Genomic DNA, 16,708 nt, shown 5'->3' with positions numbered 1-16,708 from the left:
TATTTAAATTTAAAAATTTAGGAAATTGAAAATGAGTAATACTTGAGGCACTTGGAAAACTTACTTTTTGAGTAAGGACCAAAATCTACAGCTTTGCTGTTTTCTAGGAATTCTACAGTTTTTGCCGTTTATATTATGTATTTGAAATATTTAAGTATTTAGACTTTAACAACAGAACTATTTTGAAGTTGATGGGTTAACGTTGGCAAAACGCCCACTTTTAAAGTAATTTAGACTAATTTGTTCTCAATTTTAATTAATTAAAATAAAATTATTTTAAATAGGACCTGTTACACTTTAGATACCTTTTGTAAAAATTACATTGGACAAACCCTGGACTGTCCCATACGCAATTTGTTTTTGGTTTTGCCAATGACCATGTTTCTTAAAAGGACGAACTTATGATGACAAACGTGGAAATTCGGTCATAGACACTTAAAGAACTTTTCTTTCAAATCATTTCAAGAACTGTATAATATTTGTAGGTTTTAACAGTTTTTCTTTTACACACGTAGCAGTTTTGAGATCTACTTACAAACAACTCCCATACCCCTGTCTATACACCATTTTCACTATGGTGAACTATAAAAACCTGCACTTTTTTTGAACTAAATTAAAATTGGATTCTTCACTTTCCACTGCTTTTATACATACTTTTGTGCATACATATTTATATATTTTGCCTAAAATATCCAAAAGCAAAGTGGAAAATACAAATCCCGAGGACCGTCAGCACTTATGCAGGTTTGAGGTAATGAGTTTTGGAGAGAAAGAAAAATTGGGTTTTGAGTTCCTGTAGAAGAAGATAAAAAGCAGATTAGGTTTTGTTAGTTATTTATATACAAGTTATTTCAACTTTTACATGATTCTCATGTTTCAATTGGAAATGGCTCTAGGAACCTCATGGAAAAAGGATACGTGGAACAAAGATAAAAGTTGGCCTTAAAAGCGTTTTTCCTCAAAACATTCTGTCTAATACAAACGGATATAAATTGTGAAGAAGACTTAAAATACATATTAAAAAAGAAAAAACAATGTTGCTATCAAAAAATCATTTGTTTTTAAGTTCATCCAAATTTTAACGTAACTCAGTTACATTCAAATTTGTAGATTCAAAAATATAGATACAAATGCGCGAAAACTCTTATTATTATCTGTTGTATATTGTTAAAATTATCTGTTGTATATTGTTGAATATGTTCGAAGATAAAGATATCAGAATTATTTATGTCGTTACCAATAAGATAACTCCTGATATATTGACTTGGAACTGTAGGAATAAAAACTGGATCTAGTAATGAGCCTCAATTATAAAGTAAAAGTATGCTACTTATACCACTTACCAAAAATATAGCAATCCATGCCAATCCAATATTATCAAATGATATGGTGTTTTGAAATGGGTTCGGATTATTATCCGAACAAGTAGAATAATACAGATGCCAATTGATGCAAAACTGATCGTCGTTTGCATACTCTGGCATGTGTTTCTGCTCCCAAGTAAGCTGACATTCCCTTGTACCGTTTATAAACGGTGGAAGATCATGGCAGCTGTGCATTCCAGAAAAATTGCTTTTGCTGCAAATGTAATCGGTGTCCGGCGGTTTGTAAAAATGGGACACACTGAAAAATGTACCAAATGGTTCAGAATACAGCTTACAAAGCGCTGAGTCTCAAATCGTGCTGTAGTTTTAGTTGCTGTGCAAAATAAGTCACTTTGCTCACGGGGGGATAATTCCACTTTCCAATATATCAACTTCCAAATATATCGCCTTTACAAACAGACGACAAAGTTAGTATGTAAGTACAAAGATATTTTGGATTATGTTTCATAACTAGTGTGCTGTAATTTCCATTGATTTCCAAGCTGATTTATTCTTTTTGCGTAGATTCAATAACACAAATATCATATCTTAGTTCTAATAAAAAAACTGATTTGAAAGCTGACATAGGAGAACGAGGAAAAATATTCCAGTGGAAAATAAAATTACCTTGTTCCTAAAAGTACAGACGATTCGAGATATAAATATTTACAAAAGTGTTTTGCTCATTTTGTGATACTCGATTGTACATTTTTGCTCTAGATAATAACCTTTCAAATACACATTTCACTGTTTCTAAAGCAATTATGATCAGATAGTAAAAACTCAATTTCCGTCTTATCTTGAGAGCATGAATGTAAAATCAAACAAAACAATAACAGAAATATGCTTTTACAGAAATTCGAGTGCTTGGCTACAGAAAGTACAACGTATCTATTCTGGAAACAGCAGCAGTTAATATATTTGACCTAGTTGCAATTTCTCCTATAAAAAATGCTTTATATTGACTGCTGCGTGTTTCTTCAATATGCGTTTGTGTAATATGTTTTCCGACTAATAAATTTAAAGTATGACACACAGTATGCTAATACTTTATAGGCCATGTTGGCATTAGCATACATGCAAACCAATTGTTTTAAAACAGTTCATAGTGAATACAAAGTAAAATTTTGATTATTGAGTCATTCTAATTTACGGTTCGAATTATACTAAAATATGAGAAAAGAATGAAATATATGACATATAATTCTAGATCTTTGGGTTATTGTAGAGCTGCTTTTTGGAAATAACTGACTTGTAATTAATTCATCAAAAACAAATTGAATTTTAAGTGTTTAACAAACCCAACAGAGCTAAGAACATTTAAATGCTTTTTATAGTTTCAGGCTGTAAAATCAGAAATGGCAAAAATGTAAAGGCACCAAATGTAAACGTAAAAGAGCCTTTCTACATTTTTTTCTTATTACATTACTCTTACAAGTGTACTTGTAAGATGTCAATAATTGCGCTTTAATTTTCCTGGATTTCTTCAATATTCTAATAAATAAAATTATATACAGTGCGCTCGTCAGTCGACTAAGAACTGAAATGTTATTGCAAAACTGAATTACAAAGGAAAATTTGCGATTGTTATAGCTGCACTTAGGTTGTGCGTATACTTTTCAGGATACTCTATAAATTCGGTGTTTTAGTAGTATGTTTATCTTGTAAAACATTAGACATATTAGTAAATATTTAAGTTCTACGTAAAAAAATAATTTTGTTTATCTTAGATTTCTAATAGGTAAAAGTTGCAGTTTTGCGGAATATTGAAATAAAATTCGAAACGTGGGTTTTGAAATACTATGCGATTGCGGAAAAATGCACTAAACCCAGATGTAAATCTTAAAAGTTTTAAACCGTGTCGAGGTAGAAAAGAGATATACTCTTATGGAACAACGAATTAAAATTGAAAGACCATTTAATTTTTATTAAAAGGGGTTTTCAAAAAATGTCCAGACGAAGTAGTATCTTTTTGTGTCATCTTTTTATGTCAACTCATGTGTCTTTCCAGTATACAAAATGCCGAAGATGTTTGCAATCGCAAATCTAACAATTTATTTAAAATGTTCTTTTTAATAGCAGTTTGGTTCATTATTGATCTATTTAAAAGAGAAGTTTCTATTTCTTGTCTGTTACGTATGTATCTATATGAATATATTGCATTTCAATATATATTTCGGTCCGTCACATTGTAAATTTAATGTAAATGCCAAATAATCGTTTAAATAGTCATATATAAATAATAGTCATAAATATTTGGAAATAGTTAAGGCTCATCTATTTTGATAACTATTTTTTTATGCTGCATGACAATTGTGACCCTTAATTTAATATAGCGTATGCATGCAATAAGAGCATAAAGTCACTGTACAGCTTTTTTGATATATTTTCCAAGATTTACCCAAGCAGATATAACGTTATCAATTTAGAAAATGTTGACAGCCTATTTGAACTCATGCGTAATTCAAGATCTTAAAAAGCAAACTTTGTGATCTTTCAAAATGGCACCATATTTAGAATCACCTACACGTTTTCCATTTCAAATAACTATTTATAATTTATTTCAATACGATCTGTCTGCCTAGTGAAGTTCAACGTCAGCTCACATTTATAACTAAAACATTGGGCTCTCTTCGATTTCCATGTGAAAATGGAAATATACACTATTCAGTCTTGTCGCCGATTTAGTTTCCATAGTAAAATAAATTCGCTTATTAAAATTCTTTACTATTTTCTGTAAGAAACTTTTTTTCACTTTGTATTTTGCTTTGTTTGCCTTTCGAGAAGCATCGATTATCAAGCTCTAGTTTGACCAACTCTGTACATATATTTTGTACACAGATGGAACATTAAACAGAAAAACCTTCTATGAATAAATGCAAGTTTTAGAAATTGTTGTGAGCTTCGTAATTGAACACTCTTTAGCAGAAAGTTTAATAATATAGTGACGATCTCCAGTTGCTTTAATATTCTGCTTAAGCTGCTTTATATTAACAGGAAAAACAAAACCCAATAACTTCTATTGAGACTCCATGTGTCCATGTTCACATAATCGGCTAGTTTCGCCATCAGTTTCAATTTCTCAATTGTAGCTTTTCCGAAGTTTAAATTTTAAAGATACATATCTTTGTCTTAATCTAATGGCTGCTGTATCATTTCTCCTCACCTTAGCAGCTTTGATAACCATAACTTTGTTAGCTATTTAGGCAAAAAAATTCTGTCCGGAAATTGCTCATTTTTCCACTGTTTCAAACTGTATACGATTTCCGGCAAACTTAAACCACAGCTTTGTCGAGTTATGAGTAGGTATATAAATCTTTCACCAGGGAGGTTGAGATAGGTACAACAGGTGTGAAGTAGCTTGTCAAGATGTTAAAGATTTCCCGAATAGTTAGCCGGGAGAATGCGGATGTCACAGTACTGTTATCCGGTCACTCCACTTCTCATTTGACGAGCATTATTTGGTCACACTTAAGGTCAATTAACAGAGTTGTCTGATCAATTATTAAACTAAATTTGAAAAGTCAACAAAGAAAATTTTAGCATTCTGATAATAAATCTAGGATGTGAATTACTTATTCCAAATGTATTATAAGTCAGTCACAATCCGATATTATTACATATCAAGCTGTAAAATGGACAACCGAAGACAAACGGAATACGCATAAGATTTAAAATATAGCCACATTTTCCCAAATTAAGGTGATAAAGGAAATAAGACACCGTTTGATCTGCTGATCAAATTAGAGAATAGGTTTGGCAGTTTTTCTTTATACATACGTAATAAATTACATTACCAAAAATAATACTATTTTATAGAACATGAGGGCATATTTACGTTCATAAAGATGTGAATTATATTATATTCTTGCGTAATTAGATACTGATGGAATCATTTTCATTACAGTATTGTAGCCAATATTGTCAACCTTTTTTAGCTAATTACTTAACGTTAATGTACTATAACCATATTGTAAAACTTTTATAAAACAACGGAAATTTTTTGAAAAACTGAGGGGCCTGTTACGATAGTCTTTGTAAAACTACTAACCTAGAGAAGTTTTCTTTAATTAGGAAGACTGAACTTTTGACCAGGTCCCGAATCTGAATTTTTTATAAGATTTTCAATTTTTGATGTAATAAACGCAACTATTTAAAAACTGCCGATTTTAGAAATTTCCTTGCAAGAATTGAACTTTATACCTGTTGACGTAAAGACATAAAAATGTGGTCTCATTTAAAGTGAATAAGAAATTTAAGTCGTACGAATTTAGTTTAATCTGAAAACGCATTTTTGGTTTTACAGTAGGCTAATGTCTCGGATAAGGTGGAGCACATATAATATGATATCGATTACAGAATCAGCCCTTATTAAACTTCAAAGGAACCGAATTAATTTTCAACCCTTAGGCTTTTGAGTGGAAGCACAAAGCGAACGTTATTACCCGTGCCTTTTTGTTTGTAATCTATTAATAGTGCCAAACTTTTTAGCAATAATTTTAATGTAGATTACAGTTACTATTTGAAAACACCTTGAAAATCATTTCGTTTTTGTATTCTACTTGAAATACGTTTAAAAAAGTGCGGAAGAGTATATTTTGATGATGAAATAGCCGGTATGAAAACGAGCAGAAACACACAGGCAATTAAAATATTTTTTGTGCATTGGCAAAAATGCATTTAAAGCACATAGAACGTGTTTCTATGTTTTGTTTTTACAAGAAACCACTTCAGTGTAATTTTACTTGAAACAAAATTAAAATTTGCTTTAAGGTGTGACAAAAATGAATTTATTTTTGAGCCACTTCTGCCGGTCTGAGAATATTAAACGGATTTTAAACAGCCGCGATGTGGCCAAATATATATTTTGAATAAATTTAGCTAGCTGACATGCAGCATGCAACGGCTAATATTTAAGGAGTATGTTCGAAAATTGGCGTGATTCCCCTGGAAGTGTTGCCTGGGGGTAGTAGGCAATACAAAAAACAGTAAAAAAATTAATTAATCTTTATAAAAATGGAGATATTTGCCTAAAACTATATCAGAAATTCGGCAACAATGTTTTTCAAGGTCGGCCTCATTACATCTAAAGACTTTAGAACAAAAATCTGTTGAGATCAAAATGATGCTGTTTTTACTACATATAAAATGTTCTTAAATCATTGCTTCCAAAAAATTGTTGTCAAGGGGTATTTTAATTTTTATGTACATTGGTCTGTTGTCTGTAAACTAAATCACAATTTSACAAWTTTTTTTAATATAAACATTTTTCATAATTTGAAGTAGTTTCGTAATTTTTCTGAAATGCTTAAGCATTACAATAGGMTTCCAATCAAACATGGGACCACTTCAAAATAATACTTACGTAMTAATATATAAAATAATATAAAGTCGAAGATCGATTTTCAACTGTTAATGTCTTTTGGAAATTTTGGAACAAAAGTTTTCAAWAATTTTCTCGTACTCTCCAAKTGAGCCCYTATGACTACTGAAATCGKATGATTTTGAATCCGTAAGTCCTATGCATTAGAGACTATGTCTTYTTCGAGAGRCGGAAAATCAATGCGAATAGGATTTCAWATAATTTGCTTAAACATTTTCKTTGCTAAAACACTTTATTTAATTAAGTTTTGTTAATTTAATTTGATTGGCGTATGCGCACTTTAAATKTTAAAAATCGAGGSTGGCAAACTGTTAAAAATGATCTCCTTCTTTTATTCAATTTTCTATAAGATGGACAGTAAAAGTCGTATGCTCGGATTTTTAAAGCACTTCTTCTACTTCTATCTACTTCTGGTGAGAGCGATTCAGCRATTGGTATATGTATATTGTGCACTATTTAATTAGAATATATTTTTATCACATTTAACATTCTTGTATTCATATAACATAAAAAACGTTTTGCTTCGAATGCCTAACCTGTTAAATTCTAAAGGAAAAAGCGCTCAGTAGTTATGCGCCTTGTGCCGAGCACTGGAGCTGAAACTTTGGGCAGTAAATAGCGAATCAATTAGCAAACTTTAACAAAGAGCTTTTCAAACTGACTTAACCTCTCCTAAATTCAACAAGTAGGTAGGCACCGGGCTAATTATTAATTAAATCTTGACAATTTTATTTGTCTCTTTTGTTTAAGAAATGGGAACTGAACTAATAACAGTTTAATAGTTAACAATAACTAGTATTGTCCTTTTCTTGTTAGATGCTTGTTTAAGCTGTAATATTAAAAACAAAGTTATAACGAATACTGAATTTTACAATAAATTATGAGCAATAAACCACATGTTTGAGCAACTCGATACGTTATTTCGACCAGAATATGTTCTGGCAGTCTGTAGAGTAATACATATGAAACTAATGTTGCTGCAAAAAATACTTGAGACATACGGAAAATTGAGCCATTCAAGTGAACATTGAAGAATTGCCAAAAAGCTAGAGAGCTAGAGAAAAAATTCCTTCGTTTAGTGTCAGAAGATTTTATACACTAACAGATTCAAGTTGACAACAATTTATCTCTCTTTCGTTTATGTAGCGCTGTCACTAACGGTAATGGTAAAAATATATTTCTCGAAAGTTGAGGCACCAACTGTTTGATGTTGAATTACTGCCACTATGTGTAAAATCATGTATTCCAGTTTTTTTTCGGTTGATATAGTGGCTAGAAATCTGTCTCAAGTTTAGTTCCATTGCAACTTGAAACAGCCTTTCACTTTGGCAAGTAAAGCAATTTCGATAATAATTTCAGATGTTTTAGACCAGTTCATAAAAATAATCTTAATATTAATGAAATTAATTCTGGAATTAAACGAATTTTTCAATAACCAGTTCTCGTTCGAAATAAGAAACATTGCTGGTTTCTCCTCTTTAAGTTTAAAATCCATTGTTCGTTTTATTGAAATACAATATATTCTAGAACATTGTTCATACCTGCTCAAAAAAGTTAACGGAAACCCCCTTTGTGAATCTGTAATTTTTAAGGCATTAATTCATTGTATTCAGTACCTGTGGATCTAGTCCTAAAAATACATACTTTTTATTAATTGATTGATTTTGATTAATTAAGAGATGTGACGATAACTATTATATGCTTCTGCAAAAAACAAAATTTAAAAAACTGCAAAAATAAAGTGATTTAAATTTTATCTCCAAGTTGCTGACTGTTAGCTTCACAATATAAGCCAGTTTAATATTCTTGAATTTAATGTCGGTCAAACTGAGAGATCTTAGCAAAGTTGAAGTAGCTCGTATTGCAGAATATGTTTTTTAATCATGGAGTTTCCAAAACGATTTTCATATAATTGTCGGTTCGGTTTAAAAGTGCATTTATCAAAAATTACGTAAGAAATTATCAATAATTCAACAAAATTACTGACAAATACGGGCCATTCGTTCCAGATATTCAAGTCCGGCTCAAGCTCTCAAATTATGATCTTCAAACCACTTTTTGGTCGTTTTAAATGCAATTTTTATTTCAGAAATAATGTTTCCTAGTAGAAATATGTTGGAATATATAAACTTCCAGCTAATGTGATTAGCTCTTTAAAAATTGTACGTGTTCAAAGAACCTGTTGGTTAATTTCTTATTAACTTCTTCGTTAAATTATGAAATATCAAGGTACAAACAGTGGTCTAATTAGCAATTAACTTGCAAAGCTCTGTTAGCGAACTTTTTAAAAATTATTTAAACACCATACTTTGCGTTCGGTGATCTAATTTTTGAACTGTGTATGTATGTAATAATAATTTTCCTTAAATAATTATATGTATACATTCTATTTCGCAGATGTTGTTGATTATTATTCCTACATTTGCGATGCATTGTCACATGTGCATGCAATATTGTTGCCACGATCATGCTTCAATACAGTAAACTAAATGAAATGAAGATACATGAGTATTGAGATTAAGGAAGCCAATTGATTTTATACTGAACAAAGCCGGATTGACATCCTTAGTCTTTGAAATAGAAGGTGGCAAAGTTAACATATTTTTAAATTTTTTTACAGCTAACAGTTATTATAATGATATTTCTATTTATCTGTAGTCTACTATTGAAAACTTAATAAAATAGTTGATTGTCCGAGATTTTTTAATTAAAAAAGGAGTTTATATCCAGTTCCAACCCTGCTAATCAAACAAGATTTTTATGTGCAGATCACAGTTTTGTCGCACTGACGATACCCTGAAGTTGCACTCTAAAGCCTGCACGAACTATATTGGAACATCTAATAACTTGAAATATTTGCCATTTTTTTGTACCGTTTATCAATGTTGATATGAATGTCAATGAATGAAAAAACATGCATTACAGATTAATTAATTAACTGATCTGAAAACGTAAAGTTCTCGTTTTTGGAAGCCTATATTTTATCAACTGTAAATGTTAGAAGAAAACGTGATATCTATCGACTCATTTTATCATTCTCTACAAGAACCTGCCTAGCTTCAGCGGCGATATGTACAAGAAGTACCTTGTATATTGACCAATAAACCGATCAAGCTGCAGGTTTATTGTGATAAGGTTTATGAATAGAGTGTTCGTGCATAGCAATAATAATTCTATATTTAGTCCTGAATATATTCGGAAAGCATAGATCCTCTAGTATCTATAAACGACTGAATAGCCTATAAAAAGTTACTCGCTTAAACGTGCTTAATACTATTAGTAGGATTACCTTTTGAGGATATAAACTATTATACTAGTCACGTTATGGCAAAAACTAAAAGCGTAAGTTCAGTATAAATATCAATTTTATGAAAAGCGGAACTAACTGTAAGCTAAAGCATGCATCGCTACGCGACGAGAAGAAGTCTGCTATTATTAAATTAAATGAATGATAATATTGTTATTTAAGTTATTTCCTTAAATAGATTCCAATGAGTATGATGAAATAAATAAAATATAATTGCAAAAATGTATTCCCAAGTAATGGTCATAAATTGTGTGTCGATATTGGACTTTACTTGTTAAACATTCTACTGATTTAACTTTGGCTCATCTGCATGTTCCTTTGCATTTCGCCATGCTTTTTTGAAAAATGAAACTATTAGAATTTTGTTGGAAACATAACATAGAAACACGTTAAAATGGAGATGTTTTGCAATCTGTTGCACTTGCAGCACTTGCAAAACTCTCAAATGATACCACGATTTTAATAAATGCATAGTGAAGCAATTGAACAATCAGAATAATGGAAACATAATTAGCCTCAAGCCATTTCGCAATCTAGCATGATTCTGCACTCTTTTAGCATTGATCTGCTTCTTTAAAAATGTAGGAGATATATTTTTAATCAATCTAATATAAATTACGACAGAATGAACATCTTTTATAAGAGTTATCATTTTATCAGTTCGATAAATTTAAATTAAAAAAATTTGTATTTGGCAGACGAAACTGAAATTGGTAGAGATAGGTAAAGAACATTAATCAAATCACGAACACAAAAAGCAACCAGCCTGCGGTACACGCTCTTACGTTAAAGGAACGCGCATAATGTACTGTTCCGGTAACAAATCCCTGCAACAAATCAAAGCCACAACATTCAAATATTGGCAAAAGACGTGATAAAACTGGTACGACAATTGCAATTTATATATCATCAATGTTAGCAATAAAGCTGCTGCTTTATGCGAGTAAACGCTGTTTATGTGGAAATATTAACTGTCATTTTCCGTCTAGAGTTCGCCTACATGAGGCTGTGCAAAAATTCTGATTTAGGTATCAAGTCCTAAAATTTCAGTCTAAAAACATTTAAATGATAAAAGGATATTTTTTTTTTATTAATAAGTTAGCGTCATATCAATATCAGTTAAAATAAATGTATTCACACATTTCTATGCATTATCTGGTTTGATGTTGCTTAGCTATGAACAGATACGTTACTGTTCTCCATCACGATAAAATACAAAACTACATGCGGACAGGAAATACTCAACCATGAAAGCTTTCATGGATCGCGTAAAGATCAGATAACATGCAACCGTTAAAGCTCTGGATATACGAATGTAACACGTTCCACTGTGGAATTGACCATTATCTATTGAATTTCAAAAGTTTACTATAGCCGGAAACAAACAAAACTGACACGACAAAACATTATCAACAACAAAACTATTGGATGAAGAAGTGTGAGTTCTGAAGCAATATCAGCATATTTAGTTGAATTAACTCGGATAGAAAAATGTTTGATAATTCAGAAATTTCACTGTATAAAACCGTTATGTATATGTAGCTGGAGACGTAGGTCTTCTAACTGAACGACGATTTGACAAATCTTTAGATATCTTTTACCCCAAGAACATATAGGGTAGAAGACAGATTAAATCTTCCGATTGCAACCAAAAATAAAACATCAACTGCACAAATACTAAAAGCTAAAAACTAGAGAGCCATACATAAAAGCATATTTAGCAGTGTTTGAATTCTATTTTATTGAATCTATGTTCCCTTTAAAAACCGTTGAGACTATCGTATTCATATTTGTATCACACACACATGCTCCCGCGCGATATTCAATAAAGTGGTGTTATTGTTATAACTGAAATTGTTCACCTTGTACTCTTCATTGATATTCATCTTCATTCTCCTAAATGGCAAAAATAATAGTGTTAAAAATCCTGTACAAAACAAGGAGAAATGTGGAAGTATAACCATGGTATCAAAAATTGAGACAGTAACATCTGTGAATAATAAAGTGTAAACTGAAAAATAAAATAAAAGAACTGTTTATTCTACGTTATAACACCATGAATTAACCTATTTGAAACAAATAGACATATTTTCTTACAGAGAAAACCTTCGAAGAATATATTCTAAATTGAAAAATTTCTTAAACTTTGAAAAGAAATTCTGTATAAGTGCCCTGTTAGCCTGTAAAGCACCTATGTTCCAAAGGTTGAAAAACAATGATGAGAAATCCAACGAAATGGCAAGAAAGTTGCACTACACCCACATATATAAAAAGGTTTTGGAAGAGTAATGGGGAAATTATAAAAGGCTTTCCGTAACGACGCCACATTAAGTCGGTCATATGGGAGAGTGTTAAGGGTACTTAGGGTTAAAGATTGATAAATTTAACAAACCGAAAAGAGCTCATATTGAATATAGTGCCACATTTGAGCTTAAGCTGATAAGGAATATGAATTAGCTAATTATACTGTCTACATTTGAAAATTGGATGGAGCACTCCAGACAGTTATTGTTAAATCCAAGAAAGTGTACCAGCATTTATTGGTTGCTAAAAGTTTCCGGGTTCGATGTTACGAGTGATCAAATAATTCAAGGTACTGCATAAAAAATTCTATTACAATTGAAAAATTGTCGTACCAGTTTTTGTGCAGATAAAATGCAAAGTGATTTTAAATTGATTGATTTAAAAATCAGTTGATATTAAAATATAATGCATGTTACAATGAATGAACTATCAAAAGCTACACATTTTTAATTACATTGAAAAAGAAACACAATTGCTACATATTTGACTAGCTATGAGCAACAAATTAAGATTTTCCCCATTTGTTTACTTATGGACAGGTCTAATGGAACAAATTAACTTATGTCGTTTTAAATTACTATGTTTCAGCTAAGCGAATCAAATGCATGCAGATGTTGGAAAAATTATTTAAATTGAGTTTTATTGACCCTGTTCTTAAGATTGAGAATAATTCTCATGTCCATTCTGAGCTACTGATCTAATAGAATATGTTAGCACTTGGCTTTGATTTTTAACAATTGAACAATTGAAAGTTCAATTTTCTGAAAATGAAAATGTTAATGTATCATAAGGTCCGGACTTGTAACGGAATTTAGAAATAAATGCGATTTCCTTATTTTAAAAGTTTTGTGTCAATCAAGTTGAGTGCAACTTTTATATTTAGTTTTAAAACACGAATACAGCGTATGTATCGTTTAAATTCGTTTCAATTTTCACATAAAACCCGGTAAGGTCCGATAGATCATTAGCTAAGAACTTTGACTGGTTCAATTTGGATAAATGACTGAGTATTTAAAGAATCTGTTTCTATATAGTAAAACGGTAAATCTACTAAAATATACCTATAAATTGGTTTGAACTGTGTTAAAACTTTACTTACTTTGGCCATCGCACATGTGGGTAAATTGTTTGATTAAATAGACATCGCTGCCTGAGAACTCCTTGCCATAATTGAACACCAACAATTCCAAATATAAAGAAAACAAAAAAGCACAACAGGAGCACGTTGCCTAACATGGGCAATGTATCTAAGAGCAGCATCACAAGAATCCTCATACCTGAAAATAAAACCCTGAATTAATAAACCAGGCAATGTTATTTAAAGTTGAACTAAACTTTCCAAATAAGTCCTAATAGTTGCCTCATACCTTCACATTTCGCGAACGATATTTAGATTCGTTTTATCGGCAAACAAGCGGAAATTTTGATGGCAAAAATGATATATCCGCGTTCTTATCTATTTCGAGCAAGACGCCAAGGCATAAGTTAACTCCCTAATGTACATGTCGCTTAAGCCAAATTGCTGTGGTATGGATGGAAAAGCAAATGGAAAATTGGGTGCACTTGAATTTTACACCAATCGTGATACCTCACGTACAGGTGAAAAACATTTATTTCTGGAATGCCGAAAATAAATGAGTTCAAAACGTTCTAACATATCAAATGTGAACATTAAAAAAAGGAGAACACTGGGAAAGCGACTGGTAAATTTGTTATTTATGACCTCCATCTTTTAGACGGTCTTTAGTGAAAAGTATGTTGTGTAAAATAACAAAATAAATAAATAAAACTGGAATACGAAAAATGATTTCCTCTCATCTGCTGATTAATACAAAACCGTGGTGTTTTTCCACCCAATACTTGTAAAAGCAGCAAAGGTAAACTCTTGAAAACTGTATTTTTTTTTCAATAAAAAATGTATTAGTGTCAAATTATCTGTACCACCACATGATGATGCAACAGATGCAATAATTTTATATTTGTGAACTTTCAAGCAAAAACGGAATGAAATAATTTGCAATTAGCAATTATCTTCTATTTGATCTACTGCATTCAATTTTATTTTTGCTGCTAAGAAAGCTTACCAAGGGGATATAAAATTAATTTAAAGTTTAAAGCCTGCGTTAAATTGCAATTTCCATTTTAAACGGACACCTGTTAGGTGTAATCTAGTTCAAAGTATTTAAGCCAAGAGCATTGTTGTAAAGCTTAATCTCTTATGCAAGTAGATATTTGCAATTAAATACTGAGTGGCGAAATTATAGTTAAATAGTTTGCGAATGTGATGTTTGTACATGAGTGCAATTTGCATATATTTTAATTGTTTTCTGTAAACACTAGCATTTGGTTTGTATCTTAAGAAGATTTGTAAATTTACAGACAATTACCTGTAGAATTGTTTAAAATCTTTCGCCAGGGTCAAATGTTTATCAATAATATGTTTGCTGCATACTTCCAATACATTAAATTTTTCAGCTTTAGTACGAAGCCGAAACAGAAGAAATAACCCTTTGAATATCGGAACCAACTGGTAGTCTACAGTCAATCTACATACATTTCAACAGAATTCTTCTATCAAATCTACGTATGGATGAATTTAATTCGAAATGTGAAATTATTTAATAGTAGGTATATAAGTGTGTATACTAAAACATTGGTTTTTAATTGACCACGTGAAATCGGCATTTCACTTTTTTCTGAGCTCAAGTCCTCAAACTTACTGTTCCACAGGTAAATTTAACATGAATTCGGAAACCAATTTTTATCTTTCAGATTATTATGATTTGCGGCTTTTGATTCAAACCGGGTTCAAGCGCAAAACGTGTTATGGTTTATGCACTGGTCTACGTACCGAAACTTCACAAAATCGTCTTAACAATATACTTTTTTCCAAGTTAGTTCCAAGTAATTTCAATATCCTTAATTAAAAAAAGCATTAATCTTGTGCTTAAGAAAACACCAACTTATACAGGAGATTTGTGTTTATCTCAACAATCTTCTGGACTGCAAATAAAAATTTAATTCCTCATTTGAAAGGTTTTCGATAATCAAAAATTTCATTAATATGTACTTAGCCATGTACTTTGAAGCACATTTATATTTGGGTCATTTTTTAGTCCAGAAAAACCCATGCAATATATCAAACATTTGATATTACACCCAGTAGATTTTCTAATTGAAAATGATCCCAAAATAAGTTTTGTTTAGTGGCAAATGATTAGTATATGGAAAAAAACTTTCCAAAGCTGAAGAATCAGTGTAATGAAAAGTAGACACGTAGATATATTAGTATATATTAAGGGACATTATAATTTGGAGTAATTTTTCTACTTTTTGTATATATTTTTTTGAACACTGTGGCTTTCATAACAGGATGTATCTTAAAACAGCGACAAAGGCGTAGTACAACAATGTTGCATTGTGTTCTGGTCGTGTGTACGTTTTGTGAATATCATGTTAAAACAATCAGAAATAACAAAGAGTCGTTGTTGACTTGAATTAAAGCATTGGAAAATGCGAAGCGTATCCTAATAAGCTGGCAGAGCCTGGCTATATCACGAGAACCTCATTTAGCATCCGCGACGGCGACGAAAGGGCTCTTTTGCCACTTTCCAGCTCCAGATAAAACTTTTAGTCTAAAACACGAAAAGCAGCACGAATGTGATGTAGGTGACGCATTAACAAAATTCTCAACAGTTTGTAACACGAAGGGTGTAATATATTTTCCTGACACAGTTAAAATGCATTTTCTTTTTCTTTCGGGCAAGAAACTTTTGATAGAAAAGAATAAAGAAACATTAAGAGTAAATTAAGTATGAACTAAGAAGGTAATGCTCTTGAGTAGTTCACCAGAGCGAGCGATTCCAACAATTGAACGTCGTATTTTAAGAAGACGAACGAAACTCACAATTGCAAAGAAAAATTATTGCCGCACATTAGCCAAGTCGGAACTAAAAATGTTTTGTTCACAGTCGGGCAATCAGAACAAAGTCTCAATTCCCAATACAGTTGGCTGCAAAGCATCCCTGGCCGGTATCTCATTTAAATACCTACAACAACATAGAAAAAATGAAAACGATTTTTTTTGCATATAAGATAAAAGCCAATTCGCATTATTTATGCGTTGATTTTTGTTTGAAACCGCTAAATATAAATGCAAATTAAAATACGTTGAAGCGTGTTAAAAACCATTGAGTGCAAGAAACTTATTTCAGAAATTTTAGCGTGTCGCCTGATTTTCTACAAACTGTGTTGGTATTATATAGTCGTATGCATTCTACAAAGAACCAATGTTACAACTAAAACGGAAAATACAGAAATAATTCCAACGCTTTACAAGAATTCTTTTGA

The 16,708-nt window shown here is 31.2% G+C and overlaps 1 protein-coding gene across 4 annotated transcripts in view; it reads right to left on the bottom strand.

Annotated features, from left to right (window-relative positions):
- The window catches only part of LOC109544639 (voltage-dependent T-type calcium channel subunit alpha-1G), a 58,982-nt gene that overhangs the window by 33,617 nt on the left and 8,657 nt on the right, over positions 1 to 16,708 (bottom strand). For all 4 annotated transcript variants that reach the window (XM_048663499.1, XM_048663498.1, XM_048663500.1 and 1 more), the window contains exons 3-4: positions 13,458 to 13,635; positions 1,344 to 1,623 (exon numbers count right to left, since the gene is read on the bottom strand). In XM_048663499.1, the coding sequence (XP_048519456.1) occupies positions 1,344 to 1,623; positions 13,458 to 13,635 (458 nt within the window). The remainder of the gene's footprint in view (positions 1 to 1,343; positions 1,624 to 13,457; positions 13,636 to 16,708) is intronic.

This window comes from Dendroctonus ponderosae, unplaced genomic scaffold, assembly GCF_020466585.1.
Source record: "Dendroctonus ponderosae isolate FM_Combo_2020 unplaced genomic scaffold, Dpon_F_20191213v2 Dpon_F_20191213_2, whole genome shotgun sequence".
Classification (NCBI taxonomy): Eukaryota; Metazoa; Arthropoda; class Insecta; order Coleoptera; family Curculionidae; genus Dendroctonus; species Dendroctonus ponderosae.
Note: the sequence above shows the minus strand (reverse complement) of the source record. Positions and strands in the feature narration are given on the sequence as shown.